The sequence below is a fragment of the Sinohyriopsis cumingii genome, chromosome 11 (assembly GCF_028554795.1).
Source record: "Sinohyriopsis cumingii isolate HCF-2022 chromosome 11, ASM2855479v2, whole genome shotgun sequence".
Lineage (NCBI taxonomy): Eukaryota > Metazoa > Mollusca > Bivalvia > Unionida > Unionidae > Sinohyriopsis > Sinohyriopsis cumingii.
The window spans coordinates 111,770,117-111,795,674 of NC_142971.1; the positions used below are offsets into that span (position 1 = coordinate 111,770,117).

The 25,558-nt window shown below is 35.4% G+C and overlaps 1 protein-coding gene across 1 annotated transcript in view; it reads right to left on the reverse strand.

Moving 5' to 3' along the window:
- Positions 1-25,558, reverse strand: part of LOC149789307 (uncharacterized) — a 130,836-nt gene that overhangs the window by 94,275 nt on the left and 11,003 nt on the right. Inside the window, exons 2-6 of the mRNA XM_089973602.1 lie at positions 23,991-24,052; positions 22,712-23,411; positions 21,042-21,353; positions 19,196-19,507; positions 18,266-18,393 (exon numbers count right to left, since the gene is read on the reverse strand). Of these exons, the coding sequence (XP_089829728.1) occupies positions 18,266-18,393; positions 19,196-19,507; positions 21,042-21,353; positions 22,712-23,396 (1,437 nt within the window). The 5' untranslated portion in view covers positions 23,397-23,411; positions 23,991-24,052. The remainder of the gene's footprint in view (positions 1-18,265; positions 18,394-19,195; positions 19,508-21,041; positions 21,354-22,711; positions 23,412-23,990; positions 24,053-25,558) is intronic.

Here is a 25,558-nt window from a genome sequence, read left to right on the forward strand (position 1 = left end):
TTAACATCAGCAAAGTGCATCATACTATGGTCATTTTAGGCAACAAGGACCCAGACTGTATTATGAAATTAAACTGGTACTGGAGAGCTTGTTGTATTCCCTTGCACATTACACAATCAACCATTGAGGGCTACTGGTAATGCACAATTAGGTATGGGGGGAGGGGAGATGGTATTCTGATTGTGATGAAATGCCTAATTTCCTTCAGTAAAGTATCCTGTAACACTTAGCATTGAGTTTGTGAATGAACATCTTAATTTTTAAAAACAATTATGCCATATATTTTTTTTTTGTTAACAGACTTTGGACAAGTATACCACATTATGGAGGTTATAGCAATAAAACAAAATTGTCACTGACACTTAACAATAATATATTAGCAACAAAAGACCTGGAAAGGAGATACTGATACATTATGACCCCACCATAACACGGTAGTTGGAAGCCATAGAATCAGACCGCATTATAGACCGAACCATGTTATAAGCAACCAGGTCAGTTAGCTGAAGAAAATGTACCAAAAAAAAAATTGTGGGGGTGTAGGTAATAAATGTGGGTGGTACAATACATGCTTCATCAGCATAGTTACCATCTTAAATTGATGCATATTAAATGAGAAATACACCTGTAGTGAAAACAGTGAAGACATATAATAGTTTACTTTATTCAGAGAACCATGAATTGGTACACATAAATGTCTAATGCATAGCATGAATAGAGTATCAACACCGTGTACTCACCTGCAAACCTCATCATATAGATTGAATCCACAATACAAGTGTTCCATCGAAAATATGCACACACAGAGCTTTAAAATATTCAATGATTTTCTAACAGGTCATATTGGTCTGAATTCAGTGGAATGACAAAGCACATTTACTTTTCAGTACGTTCCAAGTCAGTAAAAGTTAGGAAACTTTCACAGCACAGTAAACGTGTTCCAGTCATGTTGGAAAATGCAAAAGCCCATCAGATTCCATCACTTTTATTTAAGTCTGGTACTGACTTCCTTTGAAGAAAAGTTCTTTGCTGTTATTGAAAGATTGTAGTTGGCTTTCTTTGATGACGGGTGCATGCGCTATTGAAGTCACCGCTAAAGGACAGCTTTGGAGAACCAAACAAATGCCCATTTCTTATTGTGGCGGCAACATCAAAATAATAATTGTATTGCATGATTGAGACTGGTATTTTTTCCATTTGCTGAGTACATTTTCATAACAGTCGGTGCTTCAAAGGTAATCTGTTTCCTCTGAAATTTCAGCAAACTATTTTATCTGGGTACATTTGTAATAAGGAACTGGCCATCGTTTGGACTATTCTAGTCACTGTCTCTCCATGCCTATTGAATAAACTAATAAATAAGATGTATTATTTTTTTTATTTTACATTGGTGGTAGCAGCGTGATGCTGCCTTCCATGCAAGCATCTGAAAATTAACAAAGGGTCAACGGACAATAGAGACATAGGTGTTCTGGTTTGATGACAGGGAGTATTACAGAAAATGAGTGTTCTGAAGGATTTATTTCTGAGTGAAAAGAAGAGAAATTTTGCTTATCATCCACATACTAATGTCAGTCTGTGTAAATATATTAATTACTAGCCAGCGGCCAAAAATCGGATGAAAGATGGATTACAAGACAATGCCTCGTCCGGTAGATCTCTGTTACCAGAAATGTCAGCAACAAAAAAGCAGATATTTCACAACATACAGAACTCGTGCTAGATGTCAAGATAAGCGAATTATACTATAACAAAGCACTGTTTAGATGGACAAAGAATTTGTTTATGTAACAATAGATAAATTTCAGTGCATTTTATATCCAGTTTGCAGCTTCCTTTCATGGGGCCTCTGAATTTCTGCACTCCAAAACAATGGTCATATATATAAAAGTTTAAACAGCCAACAATGTCGCCAATAAAAAAAAAGCCACATGGTATGTTTTGCAGCCAATAAGGGAAACCAATCCAAGTTTGCGACACTGGTGAAGACCTACACGATCCCAGAATAAACGTTTATGCAGGGTTTTTCGTACTTAAATACTTTTTCGTGCACGAGAAAAATGTTTATGAAATTTCAGAAGCCAAGCCACAATTGCCCCAAAATGATAAACTTTTTATGTATTTTTTTCATACTTTTTAAGATTTTTTTTTTCTGCACAAGAAAAATACATGTATATGAAATTTCGGGAGCCACACCATGACCGTGTTATATCCGAATTTGTGTTATAACAAAGCGCGCTATAGCGGTGTCACACTGTACATGTAACTGGTACTGAGGCCTGTGCTGGCCATAAACAACATTTTATGAGAAACATAATGACACATTTGGACATGTCTGTTGGTAATAACAATAGTGAAAATTATATGCAACAAACATGATCCCCAAGCTATACAGTTTGGCATATTTTGATAAAATCTCTGTTCACATGCCTTTCTGTAGATGATGAACATTTATCTACCTGCCTGTCAGTATCCAGTTTAAATTTTGTACTGCAACCATGGCAAAATTACACCATAACATAATCACTCATTTCTTTCATGACTTTCAGTATGTACAGTTACAGGACTGCCACCATTTTCTATCCTCCAGGACCCCTCACATCAAGCAGAGTAAGTTGTTAATTACATGAGTGTTCAGACACTCAAGCTATATCATTCTGTAACCATTCAAAATGTTTACTGACCATTTTATTTGAAACAATGCATTATTACAATTATAATAAAACACATGCAGCTTTCTCTTTTGTTAAATTAAAATGTGGCACACAACAGTGAAGAGTGGATCTAAGTTTCATCTTTTCCAACTGATATGGTGGACAAATAATCTTGTCATAACAACACTGTTTCATCTTCTCCGTCCACTTTCTCATATCCTGATATAAACAATTCACTTATGGCTTGCTAATATTTGTGAATGTGTCAACCACCATGCATTAAATTACCTCATTAAAGCACCCCATGTCTTTGCAAATGACTAGACTGTAGTACAATACAAAATGACTGATCTAAAATCTGCAGATGTCACATACAAAACAAAACCGTTTAATATTATCACAAATGCAAGACATGTCAGTAAAATGCCACCAATGTGTGTAGATAACTAACACAAGAATTAAGTGTCAACTCTTTCCCTGCACAATGCCTAATTCACAAATGACAGGTCACTAAAGAACACCAGAATGTCTACATGTATACACTGTCAAACTCACTGCCCTGACATTGTTATATCACATTCACTGCACAATCTACAAAAGTTACAATCATAAAATCCAACAGATCTGAAGAAACAACCCTTTTCTAAACTATGACCTGTGATGTAGAAATCCTGTATCTGTATTGGAAATATATTTTTACATGAGCGTTGAGAAAGATTTCAAACACTGCAACATTGCAGATGTTGAAGACAGAAAAAGAAATAAAAGAGGATACCATTCAGGAAACAGTAAAAATATGGATAAAAAAAGAAAAAATTTGAACCCGTAAATGATTAATATATATTTCCAGAAAACACTTATAAATAGATAAGCTAGAAAGATTGGAAAGTAAGAAGAATAAAAAGAAAATATTTGAATCAGTAAAGAAATGGTTGGTATTCTTGTTTACTTTATGTTTTGTTTGTTTTTCTTCTTCTGGAAATATACTTTAAAATCTATGACATATTTCATCCATCCAGTTAAACTAACAATGGTAGCAGAGAAAAGAATACAAAATGATATCAAAATATGTTTACATAGAGATGAGAAAGCAGAATCTCATGTAATTTGGTGTTTAACTATGCAACACACTTCATAGTTCAGCTGTATTTGTGTAGCACACATGTTACAGAAAGACAACACAAAGATTCATACGCAGAAGAAAAGTTCATTTTAAAATAAAACTCGTGAAATCAGTTGACAATTAAACCTATTATTTCTATTCTGGATACTAAATTGAATCACCTGTCAATTATAAACCTTTAGAAATTCAACTGTGAGATTTTCATTCATATGTAGCATAACAACAAGCCTGCTTTCAAGTGGGCAAGTAATTGGAGTATGTAACTTGAAAGGGTGGAAGTTCCTGTTTTGTCTGACATGTCTGAGTGGTACTTTCACAAACATCACTCATACTTACCAGCAAGTACCATACACATGTATTCTTTGTTGTTACATAGTGTAGACTATCAGTAAGGACTGAAATCAGCCACAGCTTCTGTGGTTGGGAGCATATGGTAATGGTTTCAATATTTTTTGATGATTAAATTATCAAGAATTTCATTGGCTGGAAAATAGGGCTTTCCTAGAGAATTCATCATTTTGAACCAATCACTGGTCTCCTTTGGACTATGATGAGCAAGGATGATGAATTTTTCTGTGAATATACTGTATCTTAATGGATTGTTTTCTTATAAACTGGCAGAAAGTTATGTGAAACATCAACAAAATGAGCTAAAGCTAAAATTGACCTGGCCAGGAAATATCATAAAGGAAAGAAAACAAGGTTTAAATATTGCTGGTTGCTGGAGTTTCCTTGACTTGAGACCAATGAAGATCCAATGATCATATCGTGTAATAGGTTTGGTACAGGGAAAATTTGGACAAAATAATATGTTACCTGATTAAGTTTGAGTTTCAAGATTATAGGTGATATGCATAATGACAGTTACAGTTCCAAATGATGGGTCTACAGGACTGAAACACTTACGTGTGGTATCCGTTTTTCAAGCCTGTGTAATGTGATTGCTTTCAATGACTTACTGTCATATTTTGATTTGAGAGCTGGTGGAAGAAAAACTTTATTGCCACATTCCACTTGGCAGTTGGTAATACTGCTGTTCCTATTATTTTTGCTGTGACTCCTATGTCTACATCTCCCAGAATGTCCAAGATTTAGAAGAAAGTGGATAGCATCTGCTGACATGTCCTGTGATTTTTCCTGTATGATAGTTTTAGGGTTAATTATGTAACTGGTCATTTAAAACAATTATGACTTGCAATTGTTGATTCATCAAATGCTGTTTACATTTGATTCAGAATTACTGATTCATCCTCTGATAATCCGAAAGTGCATGCAGCTGGATTGATTGGTCTAGCTGTCACTGTAGATTTCCATTTGCAATTATTTAACTGCAGTTCATCATCTTCAGAGATAGCTTTAGTCTGAACAGAAGTATTTATCCCTTCTGAAAGTAGGACATCAGTAGGCTCTGACGGTAAATAGGCAATCACTGGAACAGCACCTTCTTTTAACAGATAGACCCAGTATTCTGTAAAGCCAAAGTAAAACATGAGCAAGAACAACAAAAAACAACTATAGTATTTAGTTTTTATTGAATACAATATTTTTTCAAGAATTAAACAGAATAAGATCATAAATCAAGTAATAATAAGCCTATTTGAGTTCAGTTAGCGATCTTTTAATAAGGTTTCTCACACGAGAAAAATGACAACTAGTGCAAGTATGTATGTATGTATGTATGCATGCATGCATATAAGTATGTACGTATCTGTTGTATTTAATACATCACATTCATTCTACAAACTTTAAGGTCATAATGAATGATACTGCAGGAAATTTGCTTCACATGAAAACCATTCTTCACTGTTTCAAAACATTAAAAGCAAACAAAATGTGGAATAAAAATTATTGCTTCTGAATTTCATCATGTATACACATTCATATGCCAGTCTGCAACAATATTTTCACTTGGAGATCGTCCTCTTTGAATTGATGCACTTCCTGTTGATCACTGAATTTAAGTTAGCAGGCTCTGTTTTGAACTGTTGAAAAATGAAACCTGAAATGGAAATGAAAAGTTTTTTTCCTGATCACGGCATTTGAGACATTCTGTAAGGTGGATTTTTGTAGATTCATTTGACAAGGTAAAGGCAAAATACATAATTGTTGTTTGGATTAGATGGCACTTTTAACACAGTTAAAATAGGAACCAATTGTCTTCCCAAGGACACACTTAGGCAGCCAACCCAGCCTGAAAATGCATCCCTTGGAATATCAGTTTTATTGCTCTACCACTGATAATAACCCAGGTAATAAAATGAACAACCAGGTACCTGTTTAAAAAAAAGTTTTCCAAGTTCAGATCAAGACAGACGAATGATTACAGTTTGAGGTTTATGTCATGTACGCATTTATTCATTATCACAGGGGCACGTATGGTTGCTTACAATTTACTTGTCATACATGTACTATATAATAATACAATAGTACAATCCTTTCTCACAGAACCTATTTAAGAATCAATGCTGATATTTCAAGCTCGACTGTCCTAACTTCGTGCCTGTCCATGGTTCATGTGCCAATTTTCTTGCGACTTAAACACTCTTGTTTTGCGATCCTGATAACATTAACCTGGTCAATACCTTTCATCAACACCGACAGTAAGTACTGATTAAAAAATATTCGATAAAATTTATAAAAAATACATACTGCAATTCAAATAAAAGAATTTTTGCCTCCAGTTTGTGGCCTTAGAGCAAGTGTTAGCTGTTCAAGTCAAGGCTGCTGTTCACATGTTTGTTTACTGGACCCATTTTATTGGCGGGAAAAATATTTTGTCATGGCAAAGGCAACACAAAAATTTGGCTACTGTAACATGCACTTCTTATACCATATTAGGAAAAAATGAACAGAATGGACAACTATACAGACTGAAATTTTTCACTGAAATATTTAAATATAAAGGGAAAAAAAACCTTTGTTATTTAATATCATTGAGAGAAAAAATCGAATAAAAATTCACCATGTGTGTAAATGTAGTATTATGACTGAAAAATGTTAAAGAGGGATTTTGTTAAACTTAAAAACATGTTGCACCAGATTGTCGTTATGGGATGAACCATGGCAGATTGGGGGTACTATATCAATCATCATTTGTGGACTTTACGACTATTCACGAAAGTTACTGTAGACATGTAGACTAGTAAAAGTAAGTGTTATGCATAAATAATTTATCAATTTCTTTTGTGTCTATTCTCGTCCTTACTACTAATCCACATGAATTCAGCCGATCTGTGACAAAAAATTTCACTGCAGATCAAGGTAAGTAGCAAAATTAATTTTTTTTCAAACAGTTTTCTGTAATTATGGCAATATATAATATATACTCTTTTTATGCTCAGATTATGCTTTTTTGCCACTTATATTAGTAATAATTATGCTTACACCTCTTTTCGGGGTTGGCACATGTGAACCTACAACAAAGCAGTTCACGTTCACATTGAATACAATTTCCTTTTGATGGTGTACCGTGGTAACCTATCGTAAGGACTGATGGGTACCCAGTAGAAATTTCCCAAACTTTTGACATCTCTACTTCTGGAACAGTCCTCAGGGAGATTTCTCCTAAACTTTTAGGACACATTTTTCCAAAATATGTACATTTGCAATATATAAAGATATTTAAAATCTGGTTTCCAATTTTTATATTTTTAAAATAAAAAACTTACTGGGGGTCAAGTTTTAGAGTCTGAAATGCATATGTATCATGTGTATTACATCAAAAAATTTGAAGCATCTTATACATACTCTTTATTAGAGTTGGAATTTCCTCTGAAAATTGTTTTAAAAAATAAATAAACGTAACTTACTCTTTCTCTGGAAAGAACCAGTCCTTCATAATCCTTGAATCTTCTAATATGAATCCCTAACTCACGTCAATGTCTTCTGTTTTGTACTGAACATTTATCGTTACCGATGCAAACATCACTAGATGTTGAATGTCCACCTTCTTGTGGTCATAGAAATAATTGAAAGAGCAAACATGGTGCAGGAGAATATTAAATAATTTTCTTCCTAAAGAGTGTGGTCCTTGCCAACTGAACATGGTCTGTGTGCAAATTTCTGTCTGTTGGGTTTTAAAGTGCTATTCTAGTAACATGTACACTGAAGGTCAGCATGCAGTATCTGTTGAGTTCATTTGAGGTGCCATAAAGGGTAAATTATTAGTAAACATGTTGTTTTACGCACAGGGGCTCATATCATTGATTACAATATAAATGCCAGTCATACATGTAGCATAAAATAATACTTTTATTATTTTATACTAATGTATGACTGACAGTTAAATTGTAAGCAACGATACAAGCCCCTGTGGTTTTACTCTCCACTGTACATATTTACTCAGGTATTTCTTAATGTTATATTTCATATATCAAATAAATAGTATTTTTATTATCAGATGTTTCATAAAAACTGAGCTATAAGTGAATTCATATCATTGACAGGATTCATACAGAATTCTGAACGATAAATTCAAAGACTTTTCCCAAACTTTCAAAGACCACAAACAGAGATTTCCTAGACCTATTTTCACAAACATTTTGTATACAAGTTATGTTATATGATAAAACGAATGAAAAATACCACAATATTGTTTAATGATAAAATAAAACTAAATGGGTCATCAAAAGAAAGAAACCAGGAAAACTCAACTACAACTGAATCCAACAATCTTTGACATCTTCATTTGTGGTTATGGAAAGAAATTAAAAGGTTTGGGTTTATTTCAGTTTTCAAAGACTTTTAAAGACCTCAGGGTAATCTGCTTGATTTTCCCAAACTTTTAAGGCCTTGAAAATGCTACCTCATTTTTTCTAAACTGTCAAAGACCTTCAAAGACCGTATGAATTAACCCTGATCATAAGTTAATTAATATAGCAGTAGCTAATTTTTATGTTTTTGCAGTAGCTTGGGCTGAGCCATGCCCCATAGGACACTCTAATGGTTCTAACAAGCCGTTTCCTCCACTGTGTACTCTGATAACCTCAGGGTCACAGGCAAGTTAACAGAAATGTCAGTGATTTGTCTCATGATTATTTCAGTAGCAAACTTCTTTTATAAACTTTTACATGACACTATCAGAACATTTAAAAGGCTGCAAATAAACAAGATTTTCCATTGCCAAGAATATACATGTGCAAAAGAGTGTGAAACAGCTATACAATCAAACACGACTGGATTAGGCAGTTTCTTACAGATTTATTAGATTTTATGTACAGTACTATCGTTCAATGGCAGTGATAATTTAGTTTTAGCAACAGTGAATCCATTGACAGCTAATAGAGAAGCTGGATCTGCATTTCCATACAATAAAATCACTGAAAAAAGGACAATGGAGCAAATCATTACCTGTAAAATGCCAAATTACACAATTCAGTCAGTATGAGATTTTATTGACTTTTGTGCGAATGTTAGGCATGGAAGAAAACAAAGTAGTATATGCTCTTCAAATCTTCTAGGAAAGGACCTGAGAGTTTATTAAGCCAAAAGGACTGCGCATCAGTGCTTTTTTTCTCCTCCAGATATGTGGCTATGTATTTGTTTTACATGGTCCTTGCTTAGTGAACGTGGCCTGTAATGGAGTTTGAGAAGTTTGATAAATTCTGAATAAAGGGGTTGCATCATATGTTTATTTTATGTAGCATTCATTTTGTGGCAAAAGGTTCATTTCCTTTTTATATTTGTAACCTGCCTTTTCATGGATTACTGAATTAAACATCAACCACGAACAGTTATGCAAGGTATTAACTCCTTTCTTTGACAGCTGTTAAAGTTTAATGGGTAGTCTGGTTATATGAGACCTTAATGCTGAGTTGTTTGTTTTATGAACAGCAAAATGAACATTAATATGTTCAAATACAAGGAGACTGTTAGGTCAAAACAAGACTAAAACTCACTGTGAGAAAATAAATTGACAAATGTTTTAAAATTAAAAAAAGAAAACAACAAAGCAACAGCAAGTGCAATCTGACTATAAACAGGATGCTCAACATTCAACATTTGCACAAAGTATTTAAGTCCAAATTGCTCATGTGATAACTCACATGAGAAAATCCAACTTTAAATAAATTTGAAATACGTGTTTATCAGAATCAAAGTCCAAGTTTCTCACGTGATAACTCACGTGAGAAATTGGAACTCTGCCTTATTTTCAAACATGGTTATATGTAATGGAAAAGTTCTACTTTTTGATGTGAAAATTTAAATTCTCACATCAGTAAAATCTGCACAACCATGTGAAAATCAGGTTAGTTTTTCCTTGGCTCACAAGATCTAACAAACTGCACATGTGAGCTTGCAAAATCTACCTAATTTGCATACATTTCTAAAAAGGTTCTCATGTGCAAGCTAATTATGAGCAGCTCATGTGAATTGGTGAGATTTTTCTGTATGGGACATACCAGTATTTTAACAAGCTAAATTCCTAAGCTTTTGCAAATAGTTTTGGAAAGGTCCATTTATCTAGACAGAAAAGATGAATTTTTGTCGTTTCGTAGAGCTGGAGGTAGCTTATATTTTTAATGTTAATATGATCAGGTAATGTATACAAAGGAGAAATCAGGGTACAAGATAGTGTATGTATTCTAGTATAAACCATATCTTCTATCAGTTACTTTCAAGCAACAAATGTAATGTAATTCATCATTTTATAAAATCTCAATAATTCCATAACGTTCTGGATTTACATCTCTTTGAACACATGCATACAAGAGTTCCTACTATTTATTTGTTCAATTTGTTTTAGAAACATTATAACTAGATATTGCTAATACTGGACAACACAGATATTACTGTAACAGATTATTCTCGAAATTGTAAATGGACAGCGAGCAATCTCAGTGTCTACCTGTTTACGTTGTGAACTTCTGTTTGTGTTGAAGTGCCAATAATTTGCGTGTCAGGGACCACTTGGTGACAATCGGGTTAGAAATTACTGATCAATGAATAAAATGACTCATTTTTGTGCATTTTTTATATCTTTAATGTTTTTTTTTTTTAAAACCATTAGGGTACAAACAAACGAGAGGGTGTGCAAATATTATAATATCCAATATGGCCACCATAACATCCATCTTGGAAATCCTATTACTGACAGTCCTACAAAAAATTAATCATATCACATGGAGTTTTCACCAGAAGGTATCTTAAAAAGATATGATGGTCCAAAATTAAAATGGTGCTGATCTGATGTTAAATATGGCTACCATGATGGCATCCATCTTTATATTCTTGCTTATGCTATTTCAGCAGCCACCTCCACTATACAAAATTGTCAAATTTATCCATCACAAGTGGACACATCATATCTAACGTGTCCACAACCAATATTTAATTCATAATTAATTTAAATATCACCAATCAAATGGAACTTTCACCTTTTGTTATTTTTGTTGTTTTATGCTTCCTTTTGTCGGTCCCGTTTCCATTCCTCAAAAAATGAACACTTTGACCTACTCATTTTTTGCAAGTCAGCATGCTTTTCTGCACTCTTTTAAAAATTATTATAGTATATCGATGATCTGACAATATTTTCCAAATCTGACTTGGAGAAATCTTTGATTACTTTCATGATATATTTGTGTCATCAAAAATTTAATTTAACACCATTACAACAAAATAGGGCATCTTTCAAATGCCAATCAATTGCTGGTGCTTATATACACACTCAATAGAACATGGTTTCTTTGATATATGTCAGAGGGGCAGTTCTTTTCACAGGATCATTGCAATGATAACGATTAACTGTTAATTAGTTATACAGGCCTCTTGCCTGTTTACTTAAGTTAAGCCTTTAAATGTGCAAAGTGGCCATGGTTGACCAGAATATGAAAAGGTGGTGTGTCGTGGCAAAAAGTGAGACTCATCACAGGGAGAAACAGCATGTCCTTTAAGATTTTCATGTATATTTAACCTGGAGTGTCAATAATAATAATAATAATAATAATAATAATAATAAAATGCAAATTTTTTAGTAAATTATGTTTCTTCGAGAAGACTTACCCAAACACATTACATCAGGAATATTAGCCTGCTACATCATGAATCCAGCCCTACTATAAGACAAAAATCATTTATTTCAATAGACTCCCTTGACACCGCCGGGTGTCACTAGTTCTTAGCTGAGCAAGATACTAATGAGGACACTCACATGGTGGAGTAGTTGGCAGGGTTTTTAAGTAATGTGATTGGGCAAGTATTCTCGGAGAAACATAAATTACTAAAAATTTGCGTCCTCCTTCAAATACATTCCCCAATCACATTACATTAGAAGAATAAGTAATAATCGTTGAGGACAGGATGCTGATAATCTGACCTCTACCTCGGGTATCCTTCTAGGGAAGAATAGCTGGATTCCCCATGTGAATGATAACCTGTTCTCCTAATTACATAAGCAACACAGCCTGGGATCACTTGACCTGTGTTCCTAACGTACAGTTAAGAAGACGAATACTGAAATCTTCTTACCTACAAAATTTCACCAGCGAATCCAGCGAACCTAACAGGCTGATCTAGTTGGATCATGGTGGCCATCTGTGCTGCCGCCACTGAACCTACCAGATTCAAGGTTTGCCTCTGTGATGCTAAATCTCTTAGATTAAAACTCGAGAAGGTTGACTCTGCATGCCAGCCAATAGCTTCTAATATATCTCTGATCGAAATATTGCTTTTGAACGTGAGGCTCACAGAGATGGCTCGAAGCTTCTGAGCAGTAATCTTCATGAGGAGCCTCTGATCTGGTGACACATCTGAGTACTGCAAGCGTACAACCCACTTCAGCCATGAAGCAAGGGCTTGAGGAGTTTTATCCTGTGTTATGGCTTACACCAGAAGGAAGAGGCATTTGCTCATTCCACATGTCTCTGTGCATTGAAAGCACGAGCAGGATCTTGCTTGGCTGCTGTTCTTGACCTGTGTATGGAAGAGAGCGAACAAGTAATGACTCTTTGGTTAGGGACAGGTGGTAACCTATTAAGGCCACAAACTTAAGCCTGGTTGTGTCAAGAGAACCACCGAACCATCTGATCTAAACTGAAGAGAGTTCAGGTTAACATAAAGGGCATGTAGCTCACTTACCCTGCATGCAGAAGCTAAAGCTATCAGGAAACATGACTTTTTGTATGATAGTGACATTAGCAAAGTGTTGGCTAAAGATCTGAATGGATTTTAATCAAGCCTTGTTAAAACCCAGGATTGGTTCCATCTGGAAACAGAGCGAGGGATTTTGGTCGATTGAAACCAAAGGTCTAAAAGATCCGAGAGGTCTATATCATGCCCAAATCATGTCTGCCATGATACCAGAATGTGTCCAGTATCATGCAGCAGTAGCCTTTGAAAGAGATTGGGGCCATATGTTTCTCCTCAAAAAGTCAGAGAAAAAAGTCGTCCATTTGAGGGATTGAGGCACACAGAGGGACGATGTTGTTGGTATGGCATCAGTCCCTGAAAACACACCACTCTCCCTCATCAGCCCTCAGAGTGGAGGGTCATCTTGCTCTCAAGATTCTCTCCACAATTGAAGGTTTGTTTGTCTCAATAAGAACTGAGCGTGTAGAAGAAGATGACGGTCCTGGCACAGACGAACCACCCGTGACTGTGGTTGCCAGAGAAGATTCACCAGAATCTTCCTGGGCATATCTGTCACTAGAATAAGTAGATCAGTGACTGAGGACTTGTCCCATCTGAGATTGGCTATCAGAATCATCTTGCCATTCTGACCCTGTAACTTCAGGATTATTTTCAGTATCAGTACCGTGGGAGGGAAGGCAAATGCACACAACCCCTCTCAAATGATTTACAGTGTATCCATGGTTAAGCATATGGGTCTGAAACTGGAAAGACTAAGGTGGGTAGCTTGTGATTCCACCTTGTGACAGAGAGGTCAATCTTTGGACAGCCCCAAAGTGCGCAGATCTGAGTGAAGACAGATTGATGGAGAGACCATTCCATGTGAAGGACTTGACCTCTTCTGCATAGAGTGTCTGCCAAGAATGAGGATGCTGGGAATGTGTTTGATTTGTATGCTGATATGGAGATCATCACAACAACAAAGAAACTACCGATTCAGAACACACAGGCCGAGTGATTTGGTGCCTCCCTTTTTGAGGAGATAGGTCACCACCACAGAGTTGTCGGACCTAACGAGGATTGTTTTTGCCTCAAAGTCTTTTCAGAAGTGAAAGGCATTATGACTGCCTTTATTTCTAGGTTATTTATGTGTAGAAGCCATTACTCTGGCTCCCATGTTCTCTGAAAGTAGTGAAGGTTGGCAACAGGTGGGCATCCCAACCGTGCGCACTGGCATCAGTAACTACCATTATTTCCACTTTGAGCTTCTCCAGCGGGATTCCCATCAGTCAGTCAACCTGGGTTGCACCAATGATGCAGGAATGATCAAATCTGGGAAGTGATCATAACTGTTTAATCAAGGAAACTTGTGTGCTCGCAATGTCTGGTCTAAAAAACATTGGCCAAGCGGGATCAAGTCCACTGCCATATTGAATAAACCAAGGAGATGCAAAAACTCTCTCACTGAAATCCATGTCCTGTTGGAAATGGATCAATGAGCTTGACGATTCTGATTACACAAACACAAGGAAGTTGCACCTGATTCTGGTTGGTTAAAAATTCCATGTCCAGATGGACAAAATTCTGGGATGGATGGAGGTCTGACTTTTCCCCATTCACTAGAAATTTGCCTGGATGATCTAACAGAGAGAGGAAATTGTTCCTGCCTTAGGGTTGAATAAAACTTAGCATGTTGCTGGAGGATGTCATCCAGGTATACTGTCATTGTTCTAGATGATGTTGATCAGAACAGGGTGGCAACACAATCCATAATCTCGGTAAAAGCCCAAGGGCTGATGTTGAGGCCAAAGGGAGATCTCTGAACTGATAAACTGTGTCGCAGTAAGAAAAACAAAGAAAATGTTCATGACTCAGGGTGGATAGGGATGTGAAAATATGCATAGGTCAGATTGAGACTGAGGGCATACTAGTCCCATCAAATGGAGAGGTGGATTGAACTCACCATCTCCATCTTGAACTAGTTGAGGCGACTCCAGTCGATGATGGGTTTCAACTTGCTGTTTGCATTCTGAAAAAGAAACAGCCTTGAACAATACCCCAGAGATTGTGGTCTTTGCCCAAGCTCCATGCCTTTTTTTATGAGTGACCATATCTTCTGTTGTAGAAAGGCATCGGTGAATATTTGAAGACGGGAGAAGAGGAGAGTGGAGGGGATTGTTCATGAACAAAACCTGAAGCCCCTCCGAATGACCTGGATCACCACCCTCCTCATTTGAGTGAACAGGGAGATGCAGTGAGCTCAAAATTCAGTTTCTTACTGCCTCTGTATGACTGCTTCCTAGGGATCGATATTGGTGCCTTCACACTGGCAGGGCTGAGTTGTTCTAAATGCCTGTGTAAGTTGAGCAGCGCATTGGAAGGGCAGTTCCTGAGCTGCCTGCCTCTGAACTTCATCTACTCTTCCTCCAAAGCAATGGTGACCAGAACAAGGTCATCCTGAAAGGGAGGGTATGACAAGATCTGAGATATGTAGATTGCAGGCATGCAACATGTCATATCAGGAGTAAATTGGCAGAACCCGTCAAAGTATTGACCAGCAATCCTGGCCATCTCCTCCCAAGCAAGGCTATTGCCAGATGTCTTTATCAAGTGTGAAAGGTGCCACTGAGGCCAAATCCAACAATGAAGAAGGTGCAATGACATCATGAGCCAGTTCTGACAGACATGGAGCACATTTGTCCACCTTATAAAACAGACAAGTGGACATATGAACAGCTGCTTTATTTGTGTCAAGTGCTAGAAGACAAATACTGAAGGCGTCTGTTGCCTTAAGTCTATCCGATTGGGGAAGGACCCAGAATAATGACGTCTCTTCCTCCTTGTTGAGATCTACCAATTCTTGAGAGTAACGGTAGTGGGTGGAGGGCATTCTGAAGTAGCCAACGCCCTATAAATGTCCTTGACAGCAGCTTGAAAGCTAAACTTCAGTCCATTCCATGGGCAGGTCTGAGTTTGATGTGAAAGATAGGGATCTGAAGGACTTCTGTCACACTCACTGTGCACTGAAGCCCAATCTGGGTCTACTTACAGCTCTTGAGAAGACATACCAGGTGGTATGAAGACTCAATTCCATCCCTATGAAAACATCGCTAGTTGTGGACCAGCAGTAAACATACAGAAGTCCGGCACTCTGGGACAACCAGCTGGTTTGCCTGTCAAATGGTCAGCCTGGAAGCTGACATTATAGAAGATGGTCTGCCTATCACCAGTACCGGACACTCAAAGGGTCTGGCTGGACAAACAGATTTCTCACTGAAATCCCCATCATATAAAGAGCATGTCACTAACAGTACAGTTAGATGGACCGTTCTGTCACTAAGATCCGCATAAATCATAGTTGGTTGGGCCAATTCAACAAAAAGGTCCCTATGTTGGAACAGCACATTGGTGGGTGATGGTGCTGTTTTATTATGAATTAGATCCAGTGGATCCAGAACAAACCCTATCAGTCTTGACTAATAAGCCCAGAGACCATGCTTGGACATCCACGGGGACTTATGCCATCTGGCAACCTAAAATTGGGTAGCACTCCCCCAATGAGTCAGAAATGCAAGCAAATAACTAGTATAAACAAAATAAGAGTCATGGTAGACTTCCATGATCTGAAGTTAAATATACAGCATTTAAATGACATAAATTAGTAAGTCATCAAGTTACTAACTTGCTAATATAAATAATATATTACCCACTACTAACGAAGGAAGTGAAAAAGTCAGCATCGCATTCAAAAGTTAGAGACTATGCTTTGAACTTATGCATTTAAAGAATTTAGTTGACCTTTCTACTGAAACTACACAAGAAGGGAAATCAAAGCATAAATTAGTAACTCTCTAAAACCATCTGTTACAAACAGCAAGCAAAAAAGTCACACTAACATGTAATGACCTTGCAGAGGTCAGTGATAGCATAGTGTGACATGGTGTTAAGAGGACAAAGTCCCTAAAGGTGACAAAATCACTCAAATTTGGCAGAAAGTGTGAAAAAGAATGTATACAATCTTAAGCAAATGATTAATCAGCAAAATAAATTCCAAAGGAACGCTGGATGAGTTGATTAGAACACAAATTGGCTTCGATTGTCGGAAGATAAACTGGACAATGTTACCCAGTACAGCAGTGAAGCAAAAAACTGGCAACACCTAGTAGAGCCAAGGGGAGGTAATGGGCAAGAGTTATTGCCCTTCATCTATTGAAATGGACAGAAAAGGTCAATTTTCATCTTTAGGAAGGCTGGATTCACAAGGTAGCAGAGTAATATTCTAAATGCAAGGTGATTGGGGAATGTATTCGAAGGAGAAATAATATTCAGGCTAGTAAAACGAACAACATATATCTTCTCTTTAAAAAATAATGCACCTTGAGTTAGATCAAAACTGAAAACAAATTCAGCACTTACAATGTATACACAAGGATCCAAGCAGTAAATTTTCATTAATAAAATTCAAGCTAGATTCTGCTATAAGAGGTCAGTCAAAAGTTATTGGGTATGTTAGTTTCATCTCTTCAATGCCACTAGCTTACGAGAAATGTTTTAAGTGGAAGTTTTGATAGACTCTCTACTCAATCTAACCCTATCTTCATAGAAAATGACTTTCTTACAGAATGAAAGATGCATGATCTCTTACAAATATTTGCAATTTCTCAATCACAAGCTAATTGTTTCTAAATGTTGACTGACTTCATGTGGTGTTGGAGCCATAGCATTAAGATCAATTTAATGAATGTATCTGACATTTTTTTAAAAACATGTTATCCACACATAACAATGGACAATTCCAACGACATGCATACCACTTGCTGTTAATACTGCACATGAACTATTTTCCCTCATGCCAGATTCAAATTTCATAGTGTACTCTTTTACTCCAATTAGTAGACAAGATAATATGATGCTGAAACAAGAGAGCTTATTGTCCAAGTAACAACATTGTCAGGTGCCTATAACAGTTTAGTTTTTCAAAATAAGTGTTTTATATCACAGTCACATAAGGAAATTGTGTCAACAGCAACCTTTTTTTATGACTGATTGTCACAAGATTACTACTGAAATCATTTTTACAAGGAAAGGTAAAATGTCTTGTGCACTATATTTTTTATAGTAGCTGGCAGAAACAGAAAAGTAAAAAATTGCAAATACAAAACAAGTTTTGAAATAACAGAAAAAATGAACAGCTTATCTCGAAAAGTAGATGGCAATTTAACTGGTGGCCAGTTGATTTTGAGAAGGCTGTATATACATGTGGATGTGTGCAATGTCAATAAGATTCTATTTACATGTTACATGTGCTGAGTGGGTTTCATTATGTCCTTAAATGTTTGTCTTTTGATGAATATTTAAAATTGATATTGTAGATCCAACAGTTAAGATTATCATTCAATACAATATATTCACATATACTTACTGAGATACTCTGAATAGAAAACTCGTCAAGTAGATCTTTTTGGCATACATGTAAGAAGACTCGAGAGAAGTTTAGGTCTCTCTCCAAAGTCGGGAGACATGACTCTAAAACCATCTGATGGTGTTTGCCTAAAATTGACGATTATTTATTATTAAGAATTGTCTGTCAAAGCAAATATTATGATGAGTGTCCACTAGTATACTCAGTGTACATGCAGATCCATATTCTATTTTAAAAGCCCATGTTTATTATAAATTTTGTTAGAGAATGAATGTATTTCAAGTAAAGAAAATGTGCATGTATATTGTGCCACAATGAGGTAAAATTTCCTATTCCTTGAATCTAACTGTAAAATTCAAAAGATCTGAATGTGAAAAATGTTGAAATAGCAGTTCAATGGCAGTTTTTGTTCAACATAAAATTATCTGTATACTTTAAAACTTATTGAACAGAATACCTCATAAAATAACAAAAGTATGCTGCCTTTTAATATAATATCATTTTTATTTTATATATATGTATATATATATATATATATATATATATATATATATATATATATATATATATATATATATATATATATTTGAGAAATTCGTTTCCAATGAGATGTAGACAAACAAAATTCTGAATATGGTATCCAAATATTGATTGGAGCTGCAGTGACTCTGGTTAGCATGTTAAACTCACAACAGAAAGGGTAAAAGTTTGAATCCTATTATCGGACTAGCCTGGATCAGCTAACGTGGTGTATCGTTGGTCAAGGCACTTGACTCCAATTGCCTTGGTACTAAATAAACTACTTGTGTTGCTGTGCCATAAAGCACCAAACCAAACCAATCTACTTGAGTTTCATACTTGCAAACAGATATAAAGAAGACTACTTTTCTATTAAACTGTAAGAAACCCACATGTTCAAAGAGTACTTACACTTCCTGAATTCTGTCCATTTTCTGAACATCTCAGGTTCCAAATTCTTCTGCAATACAGACTCCACAGGTAAATGACGTGACAGCATTGTGACAAATAAGCTAAGTATCATGTCATCCACACCTTGGGAATGTATTATCTTTGAGTGCTCGCCGGTATTAATTAGAAAGTTGGATAGAAGCTCATCGTTTATCCTATCAACAACCTCTGGAGAATCACAAAGCAGGGTTTGAATAAACTTAATATCAATGTTGTGGCTCAATGTGATTTCATCTCTAAAATCCGCAAAGCTCTCCTCTGCCTTTTTGTACCCTGTAATAAAAGATACAATTTGGCATCTTTTTTTATTAATATACAAGCCCAACTGGACTAAGATGCTACTGATTATTAATAATCTTGATGCGCTTGTAAAAACTGCCATCATTGCAAGTTTCTTTAGTTTTGTACGATTATAATTTGCTGCAATCATGAACCTCAACTATGTCAACAATATGAAATTAGTGTGCTGATTTTTGATAACTATATATGTTAGGAATTTTTGCAATGACATCCAAAAGTTACTGAAGATTTAAGCAGAAAATCCCTGGACATACTATACTTACACAATTTAATGAAACAGCTCAAACATTTCAACATAAGAACACAGTCAAAATCATTACAATTTACTTAATTCTATCTGAGGCTTACACTTAAAAAAGCAAACATACATTTCAAATACAGTAAAACCTGTCTTGAGAGACCACTGCTATGAGAGACCACCTGTCTTGAGAGACCAGGTTCTCCATGTACAGATTTAGAGATTATATAGTGTTATAACCTGTTATGAGAGACCACCTGTCATGAGAGACCATTATCTTTTGGCAGAAGGGGTGGTCTTTCAAGACAGGTTCCACTGTATTTTACTTGAAAAAAAGTACATTAAAACTGTCTTCTCTACTGTGTACCAATCAAACCTTCTTTCTTAAAAAAATTACATCAATTCAAATTTATTTTTCACTATTCACTTTGTTAAGTTAAATTTAAAGATTTAAAGTTCCTATAAAGAATGGTCCATGTTCATTACCCCTTTCATACATTTGATAAGATGCACCTTATAAAACAAACAAGGAAAAAATAATTTCCCTTTACTCCAAAGTGTTACAAAAAGCACAAGTTTTATATAAACCCAACTAATTTAATTCTTATTTTTCTAACCAAATTAGGAGACCTAGATGTGCATTTACAAATAAAAATCCTTTTATTGTATGCATATTTGTCATCAACTCTTTTCCTTATTTATGTGTTCCTAAGGCACCATGAAGAAGAAAAGGATCATACTATTTTTAAAAACATTATCGTATCTTGCTGCCTCTGGTTGCTATGTTATACTTAATTGCAGAAGACTTGTTACTAATGTGCACAACTGAATAGAAAAATATATATTTCAATCAACAATGAAAACTGAGAACATTGTGTTTCATCTTATAGCAATATTTGTTCTGATATGTTAACAATGTGACACTTAACATGGAATACACAGAAGTTATTTTAACCCCGTCCATATGGTCTAAATCATGGGTCAATGGGATTTTGATAAAAACAAGCAGCTATTGTGGATTTGAGCAAACATAGTCTTATTGTCATTTCTGAAAAATCACACTGCAAGATCAACAAGACATAGGTCAAATCTTGGTTTTCTCAGACTTACATAGCTGCTTATAAGATATCAAATCTAATAATACTCATTAAACTTGACATCATGCTTGTGTTTTATTTAATTCCAGTGCTTTAAGGCAAAGACTCTAAGAACCAATTACAAAGGAATTCATGGGTTTTTTTTTGCATTAACAAATGAACATGATCTTACTGATCCTATCCTTCTCAGTAACTTCAATATCTGACAAACAAATTGCCAATCTTGGACATTCTGTTTTGAGCTCATTGAAAAAGCATTCCAGAATTTCTGGCCTTCCACGGATAACCTTCTTAAGAAATCTGTCAGTGTAATGTCTTCGTTCACATGAGAAATCTGTTATTCTCTTATATTCATCCTTGTTAATCAGCTTCTCCTCTAGTAGGCGTTGTGCAATTGCCTTCTCTGTGCTTTTAGTCAAGCTGGACTTCAGATTAGGGTATTCCTTTAGTACAATGATGACACCATCTTGACCTTTTGGAATTTCTGCAATTAGAATACAACTTTTACTTGGTTTCTGTAACTGACATTCTTCATCCTGAAAGTGAATAATATTATCCTTAGTTTCCATGGAATAAATATCTTACATACAGACTGACAAGAGATTTTCAGGGAAAAGAGAGATTCAAATAAATTTACATGCCATTTATATACATTAGTTAAGAACACAATGGAGTCAATGACTTCTATTAAATACAATAAGATAAAGGATTTTTTAAATGTCTCAATAAATAAATTTCTAGTTCTCTACCAAGGTAGCCAATAAATATGGAAAATGCAGAATTCACGAAATTGAGATTAGTCAGTTAGATTCCTGCAAATCCAGATAGTTTGCTTGGATCAGCCTTGGAAAGAGGCTTCCAATTTCTTTATTTAAAATAAAATTTAAAATATCTTTGTATTAAACCAGTGGGCTGGTGGATTTTTATATTAGAATGACAATCACTTTTTCTTTTGATTATTTTATTTATTAACAGATGCTGATGACTGAAGATATGAAGAGAACTGGTTAGATGGAAAGACCCAATTTCCTGTCTTAAAGTTCCCCATTGATCATGTGATTATTCTGTAGAAATTTGGAGATGGGTTGCAGTATGTTATGTGGTGTTCGTAATTGAAAGCAGTTTGATCATATTTTCTAGGGCTTGCCTTCTTTTACATAGCAAAGCATGTCAATGATGGTTGGAATGGGAATTGCTCTTAATTCTAGGACACATTTTCGTTTTACAATAAAGAATTTTTGTTCTCCAAATCACCTTTATTATTCACTTTTATTGTAGGCTAACTTGTGGAATGCATCTTTTCCTTTACATATAGTATCTCACACCTTATACTAATATTGGTCACATCAGTTTTTCACATCTCAGTTTATATGGATTATTACATACCATATATAGTCATTGTTCAGTAACCGAACAAAGGAATAACTATAAATGGAAATGTTATGTCCTGTATGTGCTATGATGCAGGACATTTAAGTTAACCATCTTTGTATCGGATGTGACATACAGAATGTGTTGGAAAAATACATATCACTTCATAGGTGATGGAAGAGGCACTTTGGCAAAAACTAAATACTTTTTAAAGAAACTTGTATCTAAACATAAAGACGGATTCCCGTTCTACCTAGTATGGTGGTCTGTTGCACCTTAAATAGAGGTAAAAGGTATAAAATATTTGCCATCAAAACTGATGTCACTGTCAAAATTACTCCACTCATAAATCCTTCATAGTACAACAATCTTAAACATTTGCACAGAACTGTGCAATAAATGTGATCATATCTCAATTTTCAAGCCACAGTGAACTCATCCCACAGGACAGACAGACAATATTGGACATACGTAGAAAAAGAAACAAAAGATCTTCCTCTTCATCTGATGCGATGACCACAGGTTGATCTGGTTTTATCTCAAGAAGCTTGTCCCATATATCACAAAGCCTTCGATCAAACAGTAGTCCATTAATTTGATTCTCCCTTTCACAATTGATATGTGCTATCTTGACTTCTTCAATGTTCTTCTGAATATCCTCTTGTACATTTTGACCAAGTTGTTTGGATAGTCTTGTTATTGCAGCAGAAACATCCTTCCATGCTTGCTCAAACACAGCTTTAGTTATACCACCGTTGACTCTATGGGCAAAGAGCTCATTTCTGGCCTCTCTAAGCCGAAGAATGTCAGCACCTGTAGAGAAGTCATTAGCAGCTAGTGGTGAAGTCCACCCATTCTGAGGTTTTGTGATTGAGCACAAATTCGTCAAAAGCGTGCTAACAAGAGATATGTCCAAATCCTCAAGCAATGGGTTGCCAGTAGTAGGTTGCAGAAGCTTTTGTTGCTTCTGTTTGATAACTTTTTTTGCTATAAGTCTGTTCAGTACACCACTTTTTGATTGTAAAAATGACTGAAGAGTGCCAATAGGTGAATACTCCTTCTTGAAGAGGCAGTGCAGGGTAGGAGTACCTACATCCAATATTAAGAGAGTCAGGCGGTAGAAATTTGTTCTTTCAACACTTTTTATGTCACTCATCTCCTCAAAATGGAGCTGAAAATTTTAAATAAGAAATGTATCTGACACAGTCTAAGAGGGCTAATACATAAAAAGATATAAGATAAGCACTATAAATATACAATGTTAAGGAGTCTGTTTACATTAATTAAAAGTAATGAAGCATTACAAGCCTAAAATCTTCTTCCTTGTTATTTCATACTTCATCTATTTTACTTGAATGCAAAAGTTTAGCCTCAAAAATTAAGTTTCAATCTTTTTTTAAGTAATAATTGACTTTTAACACCTAGTCAACAAAATAAATGGTTATAACATATAATTAAATACATACTGAAAGGTATTTACATCTCAATATTATGTATGAGCACTGCAGAAACTGACATATCCATGCACTTAAAGTGCATACACAAAAATTAATGATAAGCAATCTTTGTATTTTGTAAACAAATGTGTAATTAATCTGCAATTATATAATGCCTGACAGAAACATAAGGGAAAAGAAATCTGCACTGACTTGTACTTTCCACAAGAACACAAAAATATGAATGAAAAGTTGCTTATTATTTGTGCAATATATTTAAGTTGTGATAAAAACCAAAATGTGTATGCACATACCCATATTAATAATAAATTGACATTCCATCACTGGATGACTCCATTTCAAAAATTTCGTTAGTCTGAAAAAAAGAGCATACATATTTTGAAGCAATGTTTCTTTAATTTACACAATATAAATCTGATTTACCTGGTACATGAGAAATGAAACCAGGTCCCAGAAATTTATCCATGGGCCTTTATTTCTGGACTAGTGAACAATAAATATTAATCTACAAATTGCCCAATTTAGAGATAAAATATTTTGATTGCATTCTTACAAAACTAAATACAATATGACAAACTTTCTTCCAGAGTACCTGCAACATCTACTTGAGATTGTTTGATAGAAGGTAACTATAATGTCATTGATTACACAACTGATGCAACATCTCATGAGAGAGACAATGTTGAAGATCTACCAAGAAAAGTGTTGGGACTCGATGGTCTTAAACTAAGCAACAGAAAGTAAGTGAAAGCAACAATCTGAGTACAATACAGCAAACAATTTTTTCCCCCTAAAATACAAAGTGAAAATTCACAAGACACTTACAGTATTGTAAATTAAACTCCAAATAATCTTAAATGTCCTATCACAAGTCCAAAAGTATGTCCAGAATGAATTCCATGTCTTGAATGTGCTGATGTACCAATAGTCTTAAACATGCTGATGTACCAATGTCTTGAATGTGCTGATGAATCACAATGATACAATCTAGTATGTCTTTTAATGAGTACTCAATAATCCCAAAGTGTTTTAGTCCAAAAAGTCAATAAGCACTTTGCAATTCCAATGAAAAATAAAAGATTCCTCTAAAATTATATCTGAACACAACTAAATATGATTGTACAGACTGATCTTAAGATATGAATTAAGACTTTGTTTGAAGAAAAAAAACTTTATATACATCCCCACTTGACCTATGATGCAATAGCATTTCTGAAACACAAATGGAAAATTCTAAAATATCGTCAACAACTTTGCTTCCAGAACATACTAAATTCATAAACAAGGCTAGTCCTTGAACTCAGAGCATCCACCCCGGATGTGGGAGGTCATGGGTTCGATCCCGGCCGAGTCATACCAAAGACTTACAAAAATGGTACTAGCAGCTGCCTCACTTGCTGCTCAGCATTAAGAGGTTAGTGTTAGGACTGGCCGGCCTGGTGTCAGGATAATGTGACTGGGTGGGACATCATGCTGCATGTCTGTGGCATGATGCCCCAGTGCTAGACATCACTATAAACTGCCACACTGCTGACATCGTAGTGAGATGACTGAATTTTTTTTTAAGCTATGTTAAAAATCCAAATCACACACACACACCCAAATCCTTAAACTCATTTTAAGTAAATATCTTAAAAAACATGACAAAAGCCAGGTAGGCCGAAACTCTACCCTCAATCACAGACAAAGGTCAAGCACACAATATAAATTAAATATACATAACAATAGCCACTTTTGCAAAAGGTAAAGTTTCTCATTTCATAGGAATAAAGCTGCTATTTGGCAGCTAAATATGTGCCAATACACCATTAACTAATGTATGGCAGCTCAATATGTGAGAATACTCTCATTCTGAACCATT